General features: G+C 42.1%; 1 protein-coding gene across 1 annotated transcript in view; it reads left to right on the forward strand.

Annotated features, from left to right (window-relative positions):
- The window catches only part of drosha (drosha ribonuclease III), a 177,703-nt gene that overhangs the window by 96,633 nt on the left and 55,842 nt on the right, over positions 1-25,228 (forward strand). The window contains exons 20-23 of the mRNA XM_059945237.1: positions 1,608-1,667; positions 4,402-4,501; positions 5,553-5,655; positions 15,618-15,688. Coding sequence (XP_059801220.1) covers positions 1,608-1,667; positions 4,402-4,501; positions 5,553-5,655; positions 15,618-15,688 — 334 coding nt within the window. The remainder of the gene's footprint in view (positions 1-1,607; positions 1,668-4,401; positions 4,502-5,552; positions 5,656-15,617; positions 15,689-25,228) is intronic.

The raw sequence follows: 25,228 nt of genomic DNA on the forward strand, positions 1-25,228 counted from the left end.
ATTTTGCATTGACTCCATTGTACTTCTTCGTTCTACTGTGAGTGCCTGCAAGAAAATGAGTCTCAGTGCAGTATTTGGTGAGATAAGACCATGACAAAGGAACAAAGTTAAGGCTTTTGGAAATTGAAAATTGAAAGCCCTAGATAGGGTGGGTATGGAGAGGATGTCTCCTATAGAGGCTGAGTTTTGGACCTGAGGGCACAGAAGGACAGCTGTGGGGGCCACGTCGTTGAGTGTATTTAAAGCGGAGGTTGATAGGTTCTTGATTAGTTAGGGCATCAAAGGTCACAGGGAAAAGGCAGGAGAATAAATTTGTGAGGGATAATAAATCTGCCATGATAGAATGACAGAGCAGACTCGATGGGCTGAGTGGCCTAATTCTGCTCCTACATTTTATGGTCTTATGAATGTGCATGGTATTGGATTTGTAGGGATTTTCCTCAGGACCCCAGGATCTGGAAAAGGGAGCAGTACACTTTGTTGTGGGTATGGGATAACCCCATTTTCCAGTTTCTGTTGAATCCTGATTGAGCTGGGTATTGCAATTCCTCTCATTTAGATTGCTATTTTCATTAGTGTTTTAAATCAAAAATTCATTCTTTCCCCCTTCTCGATCCCCTGTTTCCAGATAAGTTCTATACAAGGTTTGTGCACAGATGCCCCTTGTCTGAGAGTCACAGTTATGTTGGGTTTGACTTGGTAGAAGAGGAAAGAACGTGCTTGAAATTTAAGATCAATCATTACGTGTAAATTAAATTATGTCAGTCTACTTCTTTAAAGGATGATAAATTTCTTTCCTAAAAGGTTGCTGGCAAACCTAGTGGGGTTTCACAGCATTTGGATAGTTTTGTTGTCAGTTTAACTGAGCTACAACACTTCCGCACCCTCCCCCACTCCCGATTTATTTAATTGAATAAATTTTGATGTTCTGTGATTATTTGCCCCTGTTGGTAATTGGTAATCATACAAATTACCCCTCCACTTTGTTTGCAGGATGTATTAAGGCGTTTTATATTGCTTTAGCAATTAGTAAATATTGAGGCCTTGTAGCAATGGGAAATGTCTAATTGCTGTCCCACGAAAGTTTTGGATCCAGTTTAGAGACAGACGATTTATCTTGTGACAATGAATCAATGTCATGATAATATTTACAGAAATTAACATTTAAGTAGCTCTCAAATTGACTTCTTTTGTATTTCTTATGTTAGCATGATGCTGATTTAACACCTAACTCCTGCTTCAGTGTTTTACTGGCAGCTGCCAGTTAAAACAGCCTCCAAGCCAGTGAGGAAATGCGTATGTGTTTGTGTGGAGCTCTGCTCTTGATTGCAGAGTAAATTTTATTCTGCCAACTTTCACCCTTATCCTCCAATAGAACTTTTAAAAGATGCCTTTGATTTAGCAAATGGTAATGATGTAGCCATCTACTGGCATATAACTTATTAAGATAGTCTGATTGCATTCAATAATCATACCTGTATATTTCAATGAAATAAAATTGATTTTGTTTTATAAAGCCAGACAATTGAATTTCTAATTAATTGTAAATTATATAATGTTTTAAATTAATAACCCTATTACAAACATTTATTTTCATCTTTATGAAGGATTAACCACAACGAACGACTAGAATTTTTGGGAGATGCAGTGGTTGAATTTTTAACAAGGTACGAGCTTAATGTCCATACATTTGTCTTAAGTTTGTAGTAGTTTTAATTTTTAATATTGCTATCCATTTTTAATGAATGCATGTAGCAAAAAGCAGTGGAGACTTAGTACAGAGTGCCAAGACGTGATAGGCTGGGGTGTTGATTTCATGCTCTTACCCAATGGACAATCAGTCTGCAACACAGCGTCAGTTGGAAGAATGTTGGAAGACCCTGTGGAAAGGAAGAGAAGGTCAAAAGGGTCAATGGGAATAATTTCCAAAATCCGGCTGATTCCTAGTCAAGGCCAGTGTTATGTGAGGGGATGTCAACAAAATAAATAATCCTGATATTCACTATTGCTAGAATTTGTATTTTCACATTTCATATTTTCTTAGAAGGCATCGTGAGAGTCTCTGCTGGTTCCCTGAGCAATCTCACCATCTTCATTCTTCAAACAACACACACAAAATGCTGGTGGAACACAGCAGGCCAGGCAGCATCTATAAGGAGAAGCACTGTCGACGTTTCAGGCCGAGACCCTTTGTCAGGATTAATTGAAAGGAAAGATAGTAAGAGATTTTTAAGTAGTGGGGGGAGGGGGAAATGCGAAATGATAGGAGAAGACCAGAGGGGGTGGGATGAAGCTAAGAGCTGGAAAGGTGATTGGCGAAAATGATACAGAGCTGGAGAAGGGAAAGGATGATGGGACGGGAGACCTCGGGAGAATGGAGTGGGGGGGTGGGGAGCACCAGAGGGAGATGGAGAACAGGCAGAGTGATGGGCAGAGAGAGAGAAAAAAAAACAAACAACTAAGTATGTCAGGGATGGGGTAAGAAGGGGATGATGGGCATTAACAGAAATTAGAGAAGTCAATGTTCATGCCATCAGGTTGGAGGCTGCCCAGCGGGTATATAAGGTGTTATTCCTCCAACCTGAGTTTGGAATCATTTTGACAGTAGAGGAGGCCATGGATGGACATATCAGAATGGGAATAGGACGTGGAATTAAGATGTGTGGCCACTGGGAGATCCTGCTTTCTCTGGCGGACCAAATGTAGGTGTTCAGCAAAACGGTCTCCCAGTCACACTGCGTGTGTGTCCCGGTGTGGCCTTCTATATATCGGTGAGACCTGACACAGACTGCGAGACAGTTTCGCTGAACACCTGCGCACTGTCCGCCAGAGAAAGCAGGATCTCCCAGTGGCCACATATTTTAATTCCACATCTCATTTCCATTCTGATATGTCTATCCATAGCCTCCTCTACTGACAAGATGAAGCCACACTCAGGTTGGAGGAACAACACCTTATATACCGGGTGGGTAGCCTTCAATCTGATGGCATGAACATTGATTTCTCTAACTTAAGTTAATGCCCCTCCTCCCCTTCTTACCCCATCCCTGACATATTTAGTTGTTTGTTTTTTTTTCTCTCTCTGCCCATCACTCTGCCTGTTCTCCATCTCCCCCTGGTACTTCCCCCCCCCCCCACCTTCTTTCTCCTGAGGCCTCCCGTCCCATGATCCTTTCCCTTCTCCAGCTCTGTATCACTTTCGCCAATCACCTTTCCAGCTCCTAGCTTCATCCCACCCCCTCCGGTCTACTCCGATCATTCTGCATTTCCCCCTCCCCCCACTACTTTAAAATCTCTTAATATCTTTCCTTTCGGTTAGTCCTGACGAAGGATCTCGGCCCGAAACGTCAACAACGCTTCTCCCTGTAGATGATGGCTGGCCTGCTGTGTTTCACCAGCATTTTGTTTGAATTTCCAGCATCTGCAGATTTCCTCGTGTTTGATCTTCATTCTTCAGCTTGTTTCCTTGTAATCTGTTTTCTCTCACATACCCATCACCTCTCCGGGATTCTCCTGCCAACCAACCACCTACATTAAGTGGTGATTTACGTCAGTCAATTAACCATCCAGAAACTCGTCGGGTTCTTTGTGCAGACTGGAGTATGCCATCATGGGGAGGATATGTGAGTTGTACAATTGCTAGCTGAGGGAATTACCAGGAATGAACTCTGGGTTCTGGAGTTCTGTGACAGCAGTACTACTTATAATGATGCTCATGTGCATTATAGACTTCCTTCCTAAACTTTAGACTCCTCACCCTTCTGTAAGACATTATTAAAAATAGGTTATTGTATAACTTATAACCTAATGTTACAGACCCCTGCACTACCAGCTAGCTTGATCATATTTGATAGTATTTCTATGATGTGCTCTGGGATATTTTCCTATGTTAGATTTTAATAGGAAGTATTCACAATTATGAAATATTAGTAAAATTCCTGTGGAAGAGAAGTATTTCAGAAATGTTAATCATTGTTGAATAAATTAAGCACGTTGCGGGCATGCTATGTTGGTGCTGAAATGTTTGGTGACATTTGCGGGCTACCCCAAGCACAGCCTTAGGTTGTGCAGGTTGTTAAACAAACAGCTCATTTCACTGTATGGTTCATTGTACCTGTGATAAATCATTGTAACTGAATCTGAAGATTTACATTTGTGATATTCCAAATAACAGATTCGGAGACACGGTTATTTGTCCACTTGTTGCTGATGGTGTATGTGAAATAATAGCAATGCCTCTGTTGTACCCCACATTGTGCATTTGAAGTCAGTGTGAGCAGCAGAGACAGCTTTACGACTGTTGTGTATTTTGAAGGAACTGATATCAAGTGTGAGGCTGAGCTGCTGCAGGAAACATTTTATGGAATGCACTCTGTTCACGTTCTCTTTGTTTGCTTTCAGTGTCCACTTGTACTTTCTGTTCCCGAATCTGGAAGAAGGTGGGTTAGCTACGTACCGCACTGCAATCGTGCAGAACCAACACCTTGCTATGTTGGCCAAGGTCAGTATTGCGATTTGCACAAGGTTCTTAGTGATTTTATTTTACGGCACACTTCTCACTCCCCGCACAGCCCTGTAATTGTTTCTGCTGATGTTGAATGAGCAGGAAGAGTAATGCTTGAGCGCCATAGTGGTCCTTCAGACTGTGGATCATTTTAACTAAGTGGGAATTTTCACAACATGAGGAGAGCCAGAGGAGCTGGCCTCGGTGCCCTGAGCCATCTCAGCCATTCAGTAAGATCATGACTGAATGATGGCATCGTTTCCCTTCTCCACCTGAACTCTTGTGTCTCTGGAAATGTATTGATCTGGGTGACGGACGATCATGGTTCATGACCCATTATTGAGTGATGTCTTAACAATCCTGTAAACCATGCCGAAATTAAAAATATCATCTAGCCATTGACGTACCCTGTATTTAAATGTTGGCAGCGTTTGAGTAGCACATCGCTGCCTGTTAAAGGCTTTGTGTTGCTGTAAAGTTGTATTGAAATTCAGTTTGGTTTAAATCTATTTAATGGTTTGCTTTGATCATTGCTGATGATCATGAATTAATTATTATAATGAGGTTAGAAATAAGGGAGCGTGGCTAAAGCATATTGCTGCTTTAAAACAAAAGGCAGAATTTCTTGGGAAGGAATTGTTGTCGGGATATAGGTTATGCTGGGGAAGCCATATTTATAGCCCATCATGAAATGCTCTGTGGAAGTAGGATGTTCCTTGATTTGCTGCTCATCTTCTACAATAAAGTGGTCTATTTCAGAGGTCCAAAAGCAAAAATTCCATGCAAGGCTCGGTGCACATTTTGGCCAGAATGGGTAGCACTCTCAAATTCTTTCCCCTAGTTCATGGAATTTCTCCAGCATTCTTCATTATTCCCCAGAAATCAAGTGCAACTGAATGTATTTCTTTTTGTATTCACAGGCTGCTGTGATGTGATCTGACCTCCTGACCTTTTGGGTTGCTAGTGCAGTGCCAGAAACACTGCCAGTTCTTAATGGATGCGCTTCTGGAATAAATGTATTGATTTTGTTTTTGATTTCTTCTTATAGAAACTGGAATTGGATCGCTTTATGCTGTACGCCCATGGACCTGACCTCTGCAGGGAATCAGATCTACGTCATGCCATGGCTAATTGCTTTGAGGCCCTAATGGGTAATTTTGAAAGAGTTGTACCGTTCAACAGAGCAGTGTGTGAACACTGAGGTTAGAGTTGCAGCTTAGCCTAAAGAATTCAATTTCAACGTTACCTTTAGGATCATTGTTGATGTGTTCCTTGCATGATCAAATCAGATGTCTATTGTATATCACAAGGTTGCTATGAAATTTTACTTACTTTAGCCGTGCAGGGAAGTTGGTGTTTCTCCCCATGCCTTGTGGTGCATCAGGCAACAACCTTGCCATTTCTTCAGCACTTGTCTGCTTTTTATGAGGCCAAGTTGCAATCTCGACACTCAACCCAGCATGGGTGGAATGTGTGCAAGGGACTGACCAGAACCTGGGACCATTTGCCTCAAAGTGTGGTGCAGATGCCACTACACCACAGGCTGTCTAACATAGGGAAGGTTCACCAATTTTTCCCATACCCTCCCCAGTCCATCACCCTACACTATGAAAAGCCTATGCCATAAGAAAAAGCACGTAGTTAAATCATGGAACAATAATGTTACAGCCTCATCTCTGAGCAACAGTGCATTAAAATCTAGTTCTGCAGTGGATTTCCAGGACTGATGAATGTACTGTTAGGTGTAGAAATTTATGAGTTAGATTTTCATTGGCTCTGCAATAAAAACAGGATTACTGGAAACAATTGTCAGCTTATGCAGCACCTGTGGAAAGAGAAACATAACGCTGGACGACAATTTTTTTCAGAAGTGTTGCTTGCTCGGAATTTCTTTTGTCTATGATAGACCACTTGATGCAGAACATAAATATAATTTCAGACTACTTCTATCACATAGGAATTTGGAGAAACAAGAAATTAACTTTTATTGAACATAATGATTTAATTGCGTAATGGTGCTGACACTTTGCAATAGTTCAACTAAGCTAAAAATGTTTTGTTGATGATTTTCATTTGCGCTCAGTGTCTGAAGCTTCTCACTTAAGTGTCCAACAATAATCAGCCAGCATTGATAGATTTCAATTACCCTGATGCTGTTTCTCCATGACCACAATGTCCTGGTGAGACCATGCTCGTCACTGACAGCTCCAGAATTTGTGGGGGAAGAAATCTAACTGGAAACACAGAAAATCCGTCTTTAATGACATGTTGTGCTTCATGGTTTTGTATGGTTGAAGCATGTTTTCAACACTCTGTGTGCAGTTTGGTGCTCTGTAGTTGCCTAGAAATTCTTCAACAGCGTCCTTGAATGTCTGCCTTGCAGTTTTCTCTGGTCCCACTCGAAGTTGTTAGAACCGCCTGTAATGATGTCCTGTTTGATTTGTAGACCAACAAAAATGCCTTCCTTAATCTTGGTGTCAGTTTTTCTGACTTGAATTATGAGTTGAAATAATAAATATAGACAACTTCAAACAAATTCAGTGGTGATTTTCAGTATCAGCAGCCCAGTATTCAGGAAGCAAAATCTTTGTGGTCTAATGTAGTTAATGATTCAGGTCAACACTGAATCTTCACAGTTTAATGTGAACTACTTCTTTTACAGCTGTTGCTGCCTGATTTGCAGATCAGGGTTTCCAGCATTTCATGATTTTGTTTCCAATTTCTGGCATCCGTAGTTTTATTCATTCACAAGCCACAGTCCATCATCAAAGGTCCTTGCCACCCAGGCCGTGCTCTTTTTTTCACTGCTGCCATCAGGTAAAAGGTACAAGTGCTTTAGGACTCGCACTACCAGGTTCAAGAACAGTTCCAACCTCTCAACCATCAGGCTCTTGAATAAAAGAGGGTAACTATACACTCATCTGTTGAGATGTCTCCTCAGCCAGTGATCTCACGTTAAGAACCCCTTATCTTGTTATTTCATGCTCTTGTTATTTATTGCTATTTGTTTGCGGGTTTATCTGTATTTGCACAGTTTGTTGTCTTTTGTGCTCTTGCTCTTTCATTGACCCTGTTTACAGTTAATAATCTATAGATTTGCTGAGTATACCCGCAGGAAAAAGAACCTCAGGGTTGTATGTAGTGACATACTCTGATAATGAATTTTACTTTGAACTTTGAAAGCTTATAATGGTCAAAAGTTTTATAGGACATTTATTCACGATTTCCCAGTCACCATTTTTGGTTAGACTAGATCTTTGCTATGGTTGAGGACTTCCATTGTTGATGAAGGAGAACTTCAACAACTGAATAAGGTATTCCTAAACGTTCACAGAACTGATATTTACCTGTATGGTGGATATTATTGAAAGCATATTTTAACCTTGATACAAATATGTAGCAACTTAAAACTTTGGTTAGCCCCACACTTGGAGTATTCAGGTTATACCTTTACAGGAAGGATATGAATGCTTTGGAGATGGTGCAGAAGAGGTTTATCAGGATGCTGCCTGGATTAGAGAGTAGTAACTATAAGGAGAGATTGGATGAACTACAGTTGATTTATCTCGAGCGTCAAATGCTAAGGAGAGATCTGATTACATTTTATAAAATTATGACAGGGAAAGATAGAGTAACAGCCTCAAAGTTTTTTTTCCCAGCGTAGAAATACTAAGTACCAGAAGACTTGCATTTACACTATGTAAAGTTTTTTGCTGCGTCTTGGTACATGGGTTGATAATACAGGTGAATAAGAGAAAATTTAAGGGAGATGTGCAGGGGATGTCTTTTGTTTGCAAAGAGAGTAGTTATTACCCGGAACAGGCTGTTCCAGGTAATGGTAGAAGAGATAGGATAGTGGTATTTAAATGGCTTTTAGGTAGGCACATGTGCAGGCAGAAGGGACTTGCTTTATTTGGCATTATGAATGGTGGAAACACTGTGTTCTGGACCCTGTTCCTGTCCTATACTGTATTTTTCTCACTCAAAGACTTACTCCTTGGCTTCCGCTGATGCCTTATGGATTCCTTCCATACCTGGAATGTGAAAATGGATTGGATAGTTGTCCACAATGTGGCATATTGGCTGAATTTCTTTCCACATCGGTCTAGATCTGCTCTTTATCTCCTGTATTGTATAATCTGCTTAGATTTACTGTGGATCAGCCAAAGTGATACTACATGTGTCTACTGGTGAGAGGAGTGTGATGAACACAATAATGATACCAGCGGCCCATCTACACACAGTTAGTTACTTTTGGCAAGAAAGCTATTAGTGGGAACAATGTTTTTATTCAGATTTTATTTTTTAAAAATGGAAGTGTTTTGATTTTAGTTTGAAGAAGAATAAAAATGCTAGTGGTTATCTTCCACTTCTCATTATTCATTCATGAAATGTGGGGATAGACCATCCTTAATTATCCAAATAAACTGAGTAACTCCCTTGGTCATTTGAAAGGGCAGTTCCAATTTCAGCCATTGTTACCGGTGGAGCTGGAGTCACATGAGCTGATCTAGTAAGTATGGCAAAACTCCTTCCCTTAAGGACAGCGAACCAAGATTTTACAACAGCCCGAAAAGTTTCATTGTCATTATTATCAAAACTATTATGTTGCAGATTTAGATAACGAGTGCAATTCAAAATTGCCAACAAATGGCACAATAGAGTAGTTGCTAACGGTCCAGGAGACCCAGGTTCAATTCCCACTCCTGCCTTTAAAGAGTTTGTACATTCTCCCCTGATTGTGTAGATTTCCTCATGGTGCTCCAGTTTCCTTCCACTGTCCAAAGATGTACTGGTTGGTAGGTTAATTGGTTGTTGTAAATTCCCCCGTGATTAGGCTCGTGTTAAATCGGGGGTTGTTCAGCAGTGTGGCTCAGTGCCCTTGAAGGGCCTGTTCTGCGCTGTATCTCAATAAATAAATAAAAGATAAATAACTCAGTGGGATTCAAATGTCTCTGGTTCCAAAATTCATTAAGACAGTAATTTAACCTTTACTCCACTATTTTCTTGATTTTTGCAAGGAACATTAAAGAACATTTTAAAAGGCATGGCCTGTGAGAAATAAGTGCCGTGGAGCCATTCATTGGATTGAGCTGCACAGTTGGCTGAAGCAGCTCAGAATGCTCCTCCCACCAACTTTCCTGTCAGAATTTAGGGAAACTTGATTGGCAAGACCCTTGGGTAATCTGGTTTAATCATGAGACTAAATTGTGTTCTACCCTGTTAGGTGAACTGTGCAAACACTCATTGTGCAAAGCAAATTTGTAATGTTTATGCATTTGACTGAAGTTATTTTGCATTGGTGTCAGATCTTGGAACCCTTCTCCCTCTGGCTGCCTCAAGACAAGGAGGTCAAAGCAATATCCTCTGACTCCTTTGCTCTAAGCATGTGCATTTTAAATGAATGCAGAATGACTGTGTACATTTGCATTATCATCTGTGCAAGAATTTAAGTGAAATGTCATTCACTAGGCTTTCCTGTTGGTTGTATTTTATTGATGTGTGACAAACGGTTTTTGGGACTGAGAAGAAACATTTAGAAAAGATGAACCTGAGATTATGGCCAAGTTTGCGGATGATACAAAGATAGGTGCAGGAGCAGGTAGTGTTGAGGAAACAGAGAGTTCTGCAAAGAACTTGGACAGATTAGAATGGGCAAAGAAGTGACAAATGAAATACAGTGTAGGAAAGTGTATGGTCATGCACTTTGGTTGAAGGAATAAAGGTGTAGACTATTCTAAATGGGGACAGAATTCAGAAATCAGAAGCACAAAGGTATTTGGGAGTGTGCACAATTCCCTAAAGGTTAACTTGCAGGTTCAGAAGTTTCAAAGGTTGAACCTGTAACGAGGAAGGCAAATGCAATGTTGGCATTTATTTTGAGAGGACCGGAGCTTAAAAGCAAGAATGTAATGCTGAGGCTTTAGAATGCATTGGTCAGACCTTATTAGAGTATCGTCAGCAGTTCTGGGCCCCTTATCTCAGAAAGGATCCAGAGGAGGTTCACGAGAATCATCCCGGGAATGAAAGGGTTGGCATATGAGGAATGATTGATGACTCTGGGTCTGTACTCGCTGGAATTCAGAAGAATGAGATGAGATCTCATTGAAATCTATCAAATATTGTAAGGTCCAGATGGAGTGGGTGTGAAATGTTTCCTATGATGTGGGAATCTAGGACCAGAGAGCACAGCTACACAATAGAAGGACACTCCCTTTAGAACAGGGATGAAGGGGAATTTCTTTATCTAGAGAGTAGGGAGTCTGTGGAATTAATTTCCTCAGATAGCTGTGGAGGTCAAGTCATTGGTTATATTTAAAGCAGAGGTTAATAGGTTCTTTATTAGTAAGGGCGCTAAACGTTATGGAGAGAAGGCAGGAGAATGGGATTGGGAGGAATAATAAATCAGCCATGATCAAATGCAGAGCAGTCTTGATGGGCTGAATGGCCTACTTCTGCCCCTATGTCTTATGCACTTATTGTACTATAAGTGTAAACCTCGATGACAGAAGGGGCAGAATTCTTAAAGATGTGCTAAATCTTTTTGCTGCATGTTCTTTAATATACATTTATTTGATAAGGCTTTGTTTGGAAGACTGGCATGACGACTGCTCAGGAGGTGGTGATGGCTGTTTTTGAAGCTCTGCGATCTCTTTGTGGTGTAGACGCTCTGGAGGGCAGCTTGGAGTTTCAGGATTTAAACTAGTAGTGATGAGGGGACAGCAATTAATTGGGGGACTGCTTCGTTTAGCACTTCCACTCGATCTGCCAAAAGTGGAACTTCCCGGTGGCCAAACATTTTAATTCCGATTCCCATTCCTGTCCTGACACCACACACAAAGTGCTGGTGGAACACAGCAGGCCAGGCAGCATCTATAGGGAGAAGCGCTGTCGACGTTTCGGGCCGACACCCTTCGTCAGGACAGAAGTACTTCTCCCTATAGATGCTGCCTGGCCTGCTGTGTTCCGCCAGCATTTTGTGTGTGTTGTTTGAATTTCCAGCATCTGCAGATTTCCTCGTGTTTGCCCTGTACTGACATGTTGGTCCATGGCCCCCTCTTGTGCCAAGATGAAGCCACCCTCAAGGTGGAGTAGCAACATCTTGTATTCCATCTGGGTAGCTGCCAACCTGATGGCGTGAATATTGATTTCTTCTTTCGGTAAAAAAAATTCTCCCCATCCCCTCTTCTATTCCCCATTCTGGCCTCTTTGCCCTTTCTCACCTGACTCCTCTCCTCCTTCCCTTTCTCCTCAAGTCCTCTCTCCCCTCCTATCAGATTCCTTCCCCTCCAGCCCTTTTTACCTTTCCTACTCACCTGGCTTCACCTATCACCTTCTTGCTCTCCTCCTTCCCCTCACCCCACTTTTTAATTCTGAAATCTTCCCCCTTCCTTTCCAGTCCTGATAAAGGGTCTTGGCCTGAAATGTTGACTGTTTATTCATTTCCACAGATGCTATCTAACCTGCTGCGTTCCTCCAGTATTTTGTGTGTGTTGTTTTGGTTTTCCATGTTTAGATACTGTGTGATTGGAAGGGTAGTGTAGGTGATAACTTGCTTTGCACCTGTTGCCCTTATCCTTTATAGGACGTGGACATCACCATCAGTAATAACCTCTGGCAAAAGTAGAAGTGAGCTGCCACTTTCAATCACTGCATTCCAATTGGTGAAATAACTGCCAGAGGGGGTACTGCTTTGATATCATTAAACTATTGCTGATCACAGTTAAGATTCTGATGTGTTTCACTGAACACCCATCAGATATAATATTCTTTCTCATCAGTTGTGTGTTTTGATCTCCTGTGCTGACCTGTACAGTCTTGTGTCCTTTCAACCACCATCTAGAGTTAAACCAGTAATGTTACCTCCTGAGATTAACCGTGATTATTGAACACTAGTTTTGGCTTAACCATCTTTGTTCTCTGCGTCGACTTGTAATCCTCCCCTACACAGAATTACAGAGCACTACACCACCTTTTTCATCTGCACTTGTATCCAACTGATTTTTAAAAATATTCATTCCTGTTTTCAAACCTCTGTGTTCTAATATCCTTTGGCTCCATGTCCTTAAGTGGAGCTACCTGCACCACTCCAATATAGATCTCTCGGTCATTCCCAAAATTAATTGCTGCATGATTACATGACTTCAGCTACCCCCAACTTCTGGGCTTTCCTTACTAAATTCTTCACATTGTTTTCTGTTTTTTTCCCCCCATTGGTGTTCCTTAAAGTGTACCTTGCTTAAAGAAAAACTTTTGATCATCTGCACTCATCTTCATATACATGAACAACATTCCTGTATGAACCATATCAGATCGATCGCATGGTAAATCGATTGGGATTCCTACAGGTTGTCGGCACTCTCCTTTGGGCGAGGGCTTTCAAGTGCGCATGTTCTTGTCTAGGTGGGCCTGGTCTATAGCTCCCACACTGTAAGTTGTAGCATGTACTGTACTAACGTGACTCAGAAACATTTTTAATCGTGTTGTCCCATTTTCATTCTTGCTCTGATATACAAATAAATATCAGCCTGACTCGTTTACTAATTAATATAAAATATATTTCAAATTGTTATAATGTTTTAACCACTGGACAAAGTATCTTTTATTTACTCATGAAATTTAACACCTCTTAATCTCTCTTTAACCTTCCTTCAGATAAAAAAGTCATACTCACCTTTTGCAGTCTTTGCACTTTTCCATTGTTCCATTCTAATAATTTTCTGAATCCCTGTAAAGCTGTAACACTATCACTGATATGGTGCACAGACATGATTCAAAACTCCAGCTCCGATACGATTGATGACTTAGTATATCTTAACCATGAGAAAATCTGCAGGTGCTGGAAATCCAAAGCAACAATGCTGGAGGAACTCAGCAGGCCGGGCAACATCTATGGAAAAGAGTAAACAGTTGACATTTTGGGCTGAGACCCTTTGTCAGGACTCTGATGTAACCAGGAGTCCTGGTGAAGGGTCTTAACCCGAAACGTTGACTGTTTACTCTTTTCTATAGATGCTGCCTGACCTGCTGAGTTCCTCCTGCAATTTGTGTATATTATTTAGTATATCGTCACCTTTTACGTTCTGCAGTTGACAGCATTGGCTATTTACTGAAGTATATGGAAATAACTGAGACTCAAATCATCTATCTTACACTGATGATACAATTTCACAGCTATAGATTTAGATCTGGTGTTCCCAACTTTTTTCTGCCCTGGACTACAACCATTATCCAAGGGCTTCGAGGACCTCGGTTTAGATCTATTTTAATGAAGTTTATGAGAGAAGGCACGTGGCTGGTGATCTGCATGCAGGTGATGAGGTGTTGAGGATAGCACAAGAAAGGTAGGGTATCAATCACTTAGAACGTTTGACAGAACAGAGGCAAACAAAATTTAATCCCAGCAACTGAGGTGATGCAGTTTGGGAAGGCAAAGAAGGAAACCCAACAATGTTCAAAGTAATTTATTATCTAAGTACATCTATGTCACCATATGCAACCCTGAGATTCATTTTCTTCCGGGCATACTCAATAAATCCAAAATGGAATGATAACCAGTATCAATGGAAGAGCACAGCAACTTGGGTGCTCAACCAGTGTGCAAAAACAAAAAAAAAAATTAAATAATGATAAATAAATAAGCAATAAGTATCAAGAACATGAGATGAAGAGTCCTTGAAAGTGAATCCATTGGTTGTGGGAACATTTCAGTGATGGGGCAAATTAAATTGTGTGTGTTTATCATCTTGCTTGATGGCTGAGGGGTAATAACTGTTCTTGAACCTGGTGCTGTGAAACCCGATGGCCGCAGCGAGGAATGGGGTCCTTGACCCTCACATAACCCTTCTTTTCCCAGGGAAGGAGGTACTCAAAACATGAGGGCATAGGTTTTAAGATCAGATGTGAGATATTTAAGAGAGACATCCAGGGCAACTTCTTCACACAAAGAATGGCACGAATTCGGAATGAGCTGCCTGAAATAAAGGTTGATACAGGCACATCGGTAAAGTTTAAAAGCCATCTAGGTATGACATAGATAAGTGTAGAGAGCTGTCGACCAAATGCAGATAGATAGGACTCACGCAGTGGGCAACACAGTAGCATAGTTAAGTTGAACTGAAGGGCCTGTTCCTATGCTGTATGACTAATACATCTTTTTGTTTATTATCATTCTTGTGCGGGTTGTCTGTTACATTTTTCTGTATTAAAAAGCATGAAATGGAATCTGTTATGGAGGAATATCAAGGATCAACTGTGGCCATAAACATTTACATGTATTAGGAATTTGCTGTGGTGTGTTGGTCAGAGTGTGATTTGCAACTGAAAAACAGCAATATTTCAGCAATTTTGAAGAATAAACAATTATATAAAAATAAAGTCAGATGTATAAGTATGGATACAGAATAAAATGTGCATAAATACATAAATACCAGCATGTATTTACAATGGCAGAATTTAAATGGCTGAAGAAAATTTCATACAGTCTTAATACATGGTAACAAGTGTGAATGCTCTCGAGACTTCTAGTATTTGTAGCTGACACCATGGGCAGTGACTGTTTGAAAACGTCTTTACAGTGGGTAATGTTAGGTTCTTGCCCGAAGCAGAACCATTGCTGGAGAAGTTGACCTTCATTGAGAGGAGGTAAAGTTAAATAGTACTTTTCTTTTCATACTGCATTTCACTGGTATAGAACTTTCTTATATGGATTGTACATTTATCTTTTGCCAATCATTTTGAGTGAAAGAAGTCTGAGAATTATATCTGTGCTAGATTAACAGGTAGAGCAGGCTACCAGGTAATACAAAAAATGCAAATAAATCTGTTTCAGGAGATAATTTTTGGTAAGTGATTCAACTGATAGGACCCCGGGTTTTAGGGTGAATCTTGTACACCCGTGTACCTGATTGTGAATGTTTATTTTCATTTGATGAATTGTCAATTCATCGAGAAAAATTGGAATTGCATCAGCTGCCGCGCTTCTGTTCTTTTACTTAGATTAATTGTTGTGATTCTGAGGTAATTAATCAGTTTGGAGCAGATACGACCGTCTGCCCGCTGGGATTAGTCGGGTGTTCTAGTTTGTGTTTGATTTTGGATATTAATTTTGCAGGTGCTGTTTACTTGGAGGGTGGCCTAGAAGAAGGCAAAAACTTATTTGGTCGACTGCTGTTCAATGGCACGGTAATGTATGCAAAACCCTTTGAATGCCTTCCTCGCTTGCTTTTAATAGCCTGTTTTCTTAGAATCATTGTGCAAAGTTAGAATATATTACCTGGCCCCGATAGTACTTTCACAGCACTATGTTTCCCAAGAGAAAACTGATAGTTATTTTTTGGACTGTTGACTACCTATCTTAGCAAAAGTTGTTTTCAGATAATCCTTCTCGGTATACTTTTGTTTAATAGTAGTTCTGATAAACAAATAGGCAGTGTTTCAAAGTGGCACAATCTCTGCAATTAGTGTCTGCTTCATTGCTACTGTGGCAACAAATAGGCCTCCGCTTTAATTTCAGGTTCATGGCAGCAAATTGATTATAAGGTAAAAGAGAGGTACAATGAGATGTCCTGTGCAAATGTAAACCGATGTTGTAGATGCTAATCGATAGCTAATTCTGCTTAGCACTCTCTTTTATTCATCTTACGGGACATGGGCTTCATTGGAAAGGCCAGCGTCTATTCCCCATGCAAAGGTGGTGGTGCATTGCGTTGACGAACTGTCAATTGCTCTCTGCCCACCACAGTGCAGAGTTGCAGTATTTGCTGCAGCACCAATGAGGTATGTTGATGTTAACCGGTGCATTAAATGAAGAAATGGGGACAACTGTCAGGAAGGACTCAAATGTTCTGGGATGATTTCCCATGTCTTGGTGGAGAGAATTTATAGGTTCCTAGTTTCATAAAGCATGCAAGTAGGCCCTTCTGCCCAATTCGTCCATGCACCAAAGATATCAATCTGAGCTAATTCACTTTGCCTGTACATCCCTCGAAACCTCTCATCCATATGTTTTTTATCCAAGTGTTTTTTAGACATTGTAATTGTACCATCCTCTTATACCCCCTCTGTAGCTCATTTTGTGAAAAGCAGGTCCCGCCGCTCCCCTTTAAATCAATCCCCTCTTATTTTAGACCTACGACCTCGAGATTTACCCTGGGTGAAAGGTTGGAGATATGTCTCTACCAAAGGTGCTCCTTCCCTCTGCTAGCTTGCAGGTTAACTTCGGGAAATGGTAGCACCTGCTTAGCCATTCCCTCCTGCACCCCTCCCCCCCCCCCGATTCATATGAAGCTGGCGAGTGGTCGCATGGGCAAACTGGAACTGATGCCAGGCTGACAATCTCTGAAGAGTATTGATAATGGCTGGGGTCACCCATCTTGTAAAGAGGCTGCCCAGAAGAAGGCAATGGCAAACCACTTCTGTAGAGAAAGTTACCAAGCATTGTCAAGGATAATGCCAAGATCACCCACGTCAACAGGACATGGCACAGAATGAAGATGATGACCATGGGCAAAGACTGACTGTTGAGCCTCTCATAATTTCACAGACTTCTCTCAGGTCGCTCCTTGCCCTCCTTTGCTTCAGAGAAGTCTAGCTAAACCTATCCAATGTCCCCTGATAGCATGAGCCCTCCAGTCCAGGCACTATCCTTGTGAAGTTTTTCTCCGTGCCCTCTCGCATAATCACGTTCATCCTATGGTACCGGAACTCTACACAATGCTTCCCGTGTTGTCAAAATGTTTTGAAATGGAGCATAACATCTAAACTCTGTACTCAGTTTGCCTGTGTGGCCACTTTCAGAGAACTATGTACCTGTAACGCATTTGCACACTGATTGCTTGTCAGTCTGTGTGTGTAGTTCTTTCTTTGATTATATTATATTAATTTGATCTACTGCGAATGGCTGCAAGAAAGTGAATTTCAAGGTAGTATATGGTGACATTCACATTCTTTGATAATAAATTAACTTTGAACTTGAAGATTTTCTGTTCATTAACATTCCCCAGGACCCTGCTGTTACTTGTGTGTGTCCTGGCCCCGGTTTAACTTCACAAAGTTCATCATTTTGCTCTTTTATCCTCCATTCCCTTGCACGCTTTCCCAGTTGATCAGAACCTGTTGTAGCCTTATACGTTCAATACAATCATCCCATCCAAGTTCCTCATCAGGCTTCAAGGCCTGGGCTTCTCTACCTCCTGCTGCAACTGGATGCACAGCTTCCTCATCAGCAAGTCTCAAACAGCGAGGATGGTAACATCTCCTTCTTGCTGACCATCAACACAGGAGCACTTCAAGACAGTGTACTTAACCCCCTGCTCTGCTTTCTATACACAAATGACTGTGTGGCTAAGCACAGCTCCAGTGTCTTCTTCACATTTGCCAACAGTATCACTGTTGGACAAATCACTAGTGGCGATGTGTCAGCTTACCGGGGCGAGATAGGTCATCTGGGTATGTGGTGCTGCAACAATAACCCCTTGCTCTACTACGGAGCTGCTTTTTGACCTTAGGAAAGTTGCCAGTCTACATTAGGCGATCAGCAGTGGAGAGAGCAACGTTAAACTCCTGCGTGTTAGCTTATCAAATGACCTGTGTTAGGCCTCGCAGTAGAAGTAATCATCAGGAAACTGTCTCAGCATCTTTTCTTGTTTAGGAGGTTTGGTTTATCATTCAATTTCCCATACACTATTTTTGCCCATTCTCCTGATCTAAGTCCTGCAGCCTCTCTTTTTTCCTCAAAACTACTTGCCCCTCCGCCTACCTTCACGTCATAAGATATGGGAGCAGAATTAGTCCATTTGGACCATCGAGTGTGCTGTGCTATTTCATCATGGCCGATCCAATATTCCTCTCAGCCTCAATCTCCTACCTTCTCCCCCCCCCCCCAGTATCCCATCATGCCCTGAATCAATCAAGAATCTATCAACCTCTGCCTTAAATATACATAAAAACTTGGCCTCCACAACTGCTGGTGGCAAAGAATTCCACAGGTTCACCACACTCATGGCCTCTTCATCTCTGTTCTAGAAGGACATCCCTCCATTCTGAGGCTGTATTCTCGGGTCTTAGACTCTCCACATCTGCTCTATCAAGACTTTTCACTACGAAGGATCTCGGCCCGAAACGTCGACAGTGCTTCTCCCTATAGAAGCTGCCTGGCCTGCTGCGTTCCACCAGCATTTTGCGTGTGTTGCTTGAATTTCCAGCATCTGCAGATTTCCTCATGATTTGATAGGTTTCAGTGACGTCACTTCTCATACTTCTGAATTCTAGAGAATACAGGCCCTGAGCCATCAAATGCTATCCTGGAATCATTTCTGTGAACCTCCTTTGAACCCTCTCCAGTTTCAGCACATCCTTTCTATGATAAGGGGCCCTAAACTTCTCAGAATACTCCAAGTGAGGCCTCCCCAGTGCTTTAGAAAGTCTCAACATTGCACCCTTTCTTTTATATTCTCTTGAAATGAATTATAACATTTATAATTCCTTCTTGCATTTCCTTCTTCACCATAAACTCAACTTGCAACTTAACCGTTAGGAAATCCTGCAAAAGGATTCTAAAGTCCCTTTGCACCTCAGTTTTTTTTTGTATTTTCTCTCCATTTAGAAAATGGTCAACCCCTTCATTTCTTCTACCAAAGTGCATGACCATATTCTTCCCGACACAATATTGTAACAAGTTTGTACAGATTACTGTTGAACTTCTCCTGACTGGTTGCAATATGGTGTGGGGGTATGGCAATTCAAATGCATAGAAATGTAGGAAGCTGCAGAGTCATGGATTTTGCCCAATTTATCTGCAGGAAGTGCTGTCTCAAGAAGGCAATATCCATCATCAAAGGTCCCTACCATCTGGGCCACGTCATCTTTTGCAGCTAACATTGGGCATGAGGTCTGAAGTCCCATAGCTGCAGGTTCAAATACAGCTACTTTTTTTGAACCATTGGCAAAACTCGAATCACTACAGCTTAGCAACAGTATGAACACTTTGACCTGTTTGGGCTAAAATGAACTTTGATTTTTATGTTATAATAGTGTTTATTTATAAAAAGAATGTATATAATTTATGTTTTCCTGTGAATGATGCTTGTATATGCCCAGAATGTAACTAAATGTAAGTTTTGATTGTATCTGTGCAGACAGGTAAGTGTGCAAATGACAATAAACTCAACTTTGACTTTGATGATGTTCTCCACTGTCCACTATTCCACCAATTTTGATGAGAGCAGCAAACTTCATAGCTGTTGCAACTCCATTCTTGTCCAAATCATTAACATACCGTATATGACAACCAACAGGGTGCTTAGCAATCTCTCTGGCTCACCACTGCTCACGAATCTTCAATGTGAAAAATAACTCTCAGCTACCTCCCTCTGCCTCCTACCGCCTCTCTAATTTTGTATCCAAATGGCTAGAACACCCTGGACTCCATGTACAGTGCTCCTTCTAGTCCAGGCTACCATACAGACCTTGTCAAAGACCGTGCTAAAGTTCATGTAGATGACATCTTCTGCCTTTCCCTGGTCAATCCTCTCGGTCACCCCTTCAAAAAAATACTCAAATTTCTGAGGCATGATTTTCCTGAACAAAGCCTTACTGACTAAACGGAGTCCGTGGAAGCAGAGTCCTGAGCTTTGGCTAAGTGGGCTTCGGCGTAAGGGGACTTCGGTAAGCTTGTGTGATTGCTCGCTGAGGGGAAGAAGGTAAGGTCGCTAGGTGCTTTTTAAACTTATTCTATTAATCCAGTTCAGGTATGGGGGAGACAGTCAGAGCAGTGGTGTGCTCCGTATGCAGTATGTGGGAGGTCAGGGTCAACACAGTTGTCCCTGATGACCACACCTGCAAAAGGTGCGTCCAGCTGCAGCTCCTATCAGACCGAGTTAGGGAGTTGGAGCAGGAGCTGGATGAACTACGGATCATTCGGGAGGTGGAGGCAGAGATAGATAGGAGTTATCAGGAGGTAGTCACACCAAAAAACCAAGAAGTAGGCAGATGGGTGACGGTCCAGAGAGGCAGGGGGAGCAGGCAGAGAGAGCAGAGCACCCCTGCGGCCATTCCCATTAACAATAAGTATACCGTACTGGATACTGTTGATGGGGATGACCTACCAGGAATGAGTTGTAGTGGTCCTGCCTCTGGCACAGAGGTTGAACCCTCAACTAGAAAGGGGAGGAGGGAAGAGAAGAGAGCGATAGTTTTAGGGGACTCTATAGTTGGGGGGCAGATAGGAGATTTTGTGGGGCAGATCGGGAGTCTCGGATGGTATGTTGCCTCCCTGGTGCCAGGGTCCGGGACATCTCAGATCGGGTGCAGGCTATTCTTGAGAGTGAGGGCATGAACCCAGATGTAGTGGTCCATGTAGGGACCAATGATGTAGGTAAGGTGAGTGAGGGGGTCCTGCTTAGAGAGTTCAGGGAGTTAGGAGTGAAGCTGAAAGGCAGGACCTCCAGAGTGACAATCTCGGGATTGCTACCTGTGCCACGTGCGAGTGAGGCGAAGAATAGAATGATTATGCACATTAATACGAGGCTGAAAGCATGGTGCAGGAAGGAAGGGTTCAGGTTTTTGGATAATTGGTCTTTGTTCCAGGGACATTGGGATCTGTTTCGAAGGGATGGTCTACATCTGAACCGGAGGGGTACTAACATTCTTGCAGGAGTATTTGCCAGTGCTGCTCGGGGGGGGGGGGGTTTAAGCTAGATGTGCAGGGGGCAGGGATCCAGATCCAGAGGGTTGGTCAGAAGGTGCATGGGGTTAAATGTGTACAAGGTTTGGGTGATCTTGAGAAGGTCATCAAAATTCAGGGTGCAATTTGCCCGATGGAAGTTCAAGGAGCTGGGTTAGGTACAGTAGACAGTGTTTTAAGCAAAGAGAGGAGGAATGGGCTAAGAAATCTATACTTGAATGCGCCTAGTGTCAGAAATAAGACAGATGAGCTTGAAGCTCAGATGAAAATGGGGAACTACGATATTGTTGGGATAACGGAGACATGGCTGCAAGGGGATCAGGCCTGGGAATTGAGTGTACCAGGGTATACGTGCTATCGTAGAGACAGAAATATGGGAAGAGGGGGTGGGGTGGCCCTGTTGGTGAGGAATGAGATTCAGTCCTTAGCAAGAGGTGACTTGGGAACAGGGGAAGTAGAGTCTATGTGGATTGAGCTGAGGAACAGTAAGGGTAAAAAGACCCTAATGGGTGTTGTGTACAGGCCCCCAAACAGTAGCGTGGATATTGGGTACAAGTTGATTAGGGAGTTAACATTGGCATGTGCTAAAGGTAATGCAGTCGTTATGGGAGATTTCAACATGCAGGTGGACTGGGAGAATCAGGTAGGTGCTGGACCCTGGGATAGGGAGTTTGTGGAGTGTCTAAGGGATGTATTTTTGGAACAGCTTGTGCTTGAGCCAACCAGGAACGAGGCTATTTTGGACTTGGTGATGTGTAATGCACAGGAATTGATAAGTGATCTTGAAGTAAAGGAGCCATTAGGAAGTAGTGATTATAACATGATAAGTTTTTATCTACAATTTGAGAGGGATAAGGGCAGATCAGAGGTGTCAGTGTTGCAATTAAATAAAGGAGACTACGGAGCCATGAGGGAAGAGCTGGCCAAAGTTAAATGGGCGGATGCCCTGGCAGGAAAGACAGTGGATCAGCAGTGGCAGATTTTCTTGGGCATAATACAAAAGATGCAAATGCAGTTCATTCCAATGAGAAGGAAGGATTCAAAGAGGGGGAAGGGGCCACAGTGGTTGACAAAGGAAGTCAGAGATTGTATAGCATTAAAGAAAAAGAAGTATGACAGGGCTAAGATGAGTGGGAATACAGATGATTGGGAAAGTTTTAAGGAACAGCAGGTCTTAACTAAAAAAGCAATACGGAGAGAAAAAATCAGGTATGAGCTCAGTCTAGCCAGGAATATAAAAGGGGATAGCAAAAGCTTTTTTAGCTATGTGAAGAGAAAGAAGATAGTTAAGAACAATGTTGGCCCCTTGAAGAATGAATTGGGAGAAATTATTATGGGAAACAGGGAAATGGCAACAGAATTTAATGCATACTTTAGATCTGTCTTCACCAGGGAGGACACAAGCAATCTCCCAGATGTATGGATGGGCCAGGGTCATAAGATATCAGAGGAATTGAGACAGATTGACATTAGGAAAAAAACTGTGATGAGTAGACTGGTAGGACTGAAGGCTAATAAATCCCCGGGTCCAGATGGTCTGCATCCGAGGGTTCTAAAAGAGGTGGCTCAGGAAATTGCGGATGCATTGGTAATCATTTTCCAATGTTCCTTAGATTCAGGATCAGTTCCTGAAGATTGGAGAGTGGCTAATGTTGTCCCACTTTTCAAGAAGGGAGGGAAGGAGAAAACGGAGAACTATCGCCCTGTTAGCCTAACGTCAGTCGTGGGGAAGATGCTTGAGTCCATTATTAAGGACGAAATAGTGGCACATCTAGATGGCAGAAATAGGATTAGGCCGAGCCAGCATGGATTTACCAAGGGCAAATCATGCTTGACTAATCTGTTGGAGTTTTTTGAGGGTATAACAAGGATGTTAGACGAGGGTAAGCCAGTAGATGTTGTGTACCTAGATTTTCAGAAGGCATTCGATAAGGTGCCACATAGGAGATTGGTGAGTAAAATCAGAGCTCATGGCATTGGGGGCAGGGTTTCAACATGGATAGAAAACTGGTTGGCAGATAGAAAGCAAAGAGTAGCAGTGAATGGGTGTTTCTCAGACTGGCTGGAGGTGACTAGTGGGGTACCACAGGGCTCTGTATTGGGACCACAGCTCTTTACGATTTATGTCAATGATTTAGATGAGGGCATTGAAAACTATATCAGCAAGTTTGCTGACGATACTAAACTGGGTGGCAGTGTGACATGCGAAGAGGACGTTAGGAGAATACAGGGAGACTTGGATAGGCTGAGTGAGTGGGCAGATACTTGGCAGATGTCATTCAATGTGAATAAATGTGAAGTTATCCACTTTGGAAGCTGGAACAAGAGGGCAGAGTATTGTCTGAACGGTGTCGTGTTAGGTAAGGGAGAAATGCAATGAGACCTAGGAGTCCTAGTTCATCAGTCAATGAAGGTGAATGAGAAGTGCAACAGGCAGTGAAGAGGGCAAATGGAATGTTGGCCTTTGTTACAAGGGGAATTGAATACAAGAGCAAAGATGTTCTTTTGCATTTGTACAGGGCACTGGTGAGACCACACCTGGAATATTGTGTACAGTTTTGGTCTCCAGGTTTAAGGAAGGACATTCTGGCAATTGAGGAAGTGCAGCGTAGATTCACTAGGTTGATTCCTGGGATGGCAGGGCTGTCTTACGCAGAGAGATTGGAGAGATTGGGCTTGTACACGCTGGAATTGAGGAGATTGAGAGGGGATCTGATTGAAACGTTTAAGATAATTAAAGGATTTGATAGGATTGAGGCAGGAAATATGTTCCAGATGTTGGGAGAGTCCAGTACCAGAGGGCATGGATTGAGAATAAGAGGCCAGTTATTTAAAACAGAGTTGAGGAAGAGCTTCTTCTCCCAGAGAGTTGTGGAGGTGTGGAATGCACTGCCTCGGAAGACGGTGGAGGCCAATTCACTGGATGCTTTCAAGAAGGAGCTGGATAGATATCTGATGGATAGGGGAATCAAGGGATATGGGGACAAGGCAGGGACTGTGTATTGATAGTGAATGATCAGCCATGATCTCAGAATGGCAGTGCAGACTCGAGGGGCCGAATGGTCTACTTCTGCACCTATTGTCTATTGTCTATAAACCTAATCAGTCCTTGCCTTTCCAAATGTTGGCAGATCCAAACTCAGAATCCAGTCTAGTAACTTTCCCAGTGCTAACGTTAGACTTGTTGGACAGTGGTTCTCTGGTTTATCCTGGTAGCCCTCCTTAAGTATAGGGACAATATCAACTATCCCCTAGTCAAAATGTTTAGCACTTGTGTTAGAGTTCAGGATAAGGGATCACAAGTAGATGGGACTCACTGATAATTCTCCTTAGGACTTTAAAAGACTGCAAATCATGTTCTCAGTATTTATTATTTGCACACTTTTTCTTGTTTTGCACACTGACTGTTTCTCTGTCTTTCTTATGAATAGATTTTCATCAATTCTATTGTACTTCTTTATTTTCTTGTAAATGCCTGCAGAAGAGTGAATGTCAAGGTGACTTATACATACTTGGATATTAAATGTTCTTTAAACTACTTCCCTACAAACATCAGGTTCTGTACCAATCTTCACATAACCCTAATCCTACCTCAGTTACAAAGCACTATGGGCCACTTCTTGCACTACACTGGACTTGTCTCTGTGCTTTTTTTTTGCACTGATGTCTTGTTTTGCACAATCTTTTTCTTCGCTGTCTTACATAATTTCTATTTCATGTGTTGCTGAACCCTCTCATACTTGTCCACATGCCCATGAATTCGGTGGAATTTGGGAAATTGGAAGTAAATGCAATCATCAGAGAGTGGTGGAGAATGTGGAACAGACCTTTACAGGGAATGAATAGCAGAGTTGTATTCAGTGGGAAGCTGAGTTAGTTCATGACGGGAAAGAACAGGAGAATGTGTTGATTGGCTTGGATGAGTGAGGCTTATATAGAACTAAAACAAGCTGAATAAGTTAAGCCAATAGGTCCTTTGAGTGGTTCCGAGTACTTTGTAACCTCTGCAGTTACTTGTCATTGAGTTGCAGTTTGTTTCT

Source organism: Hypanus sabinus, chromosome 20 (genome assembly GCF_030144855.1).
Source record: "Hypanus sabinus isolate sHypSab1 chromosome 20, sHypSab1.hap1, whole genome shotgun sequence".
NCBI lineage: Eukaryota > Metazoa > Chordata > Chondrichthyes > Myliobatiformes > Dasyatidae > Hypanus > Hypanus sabinus.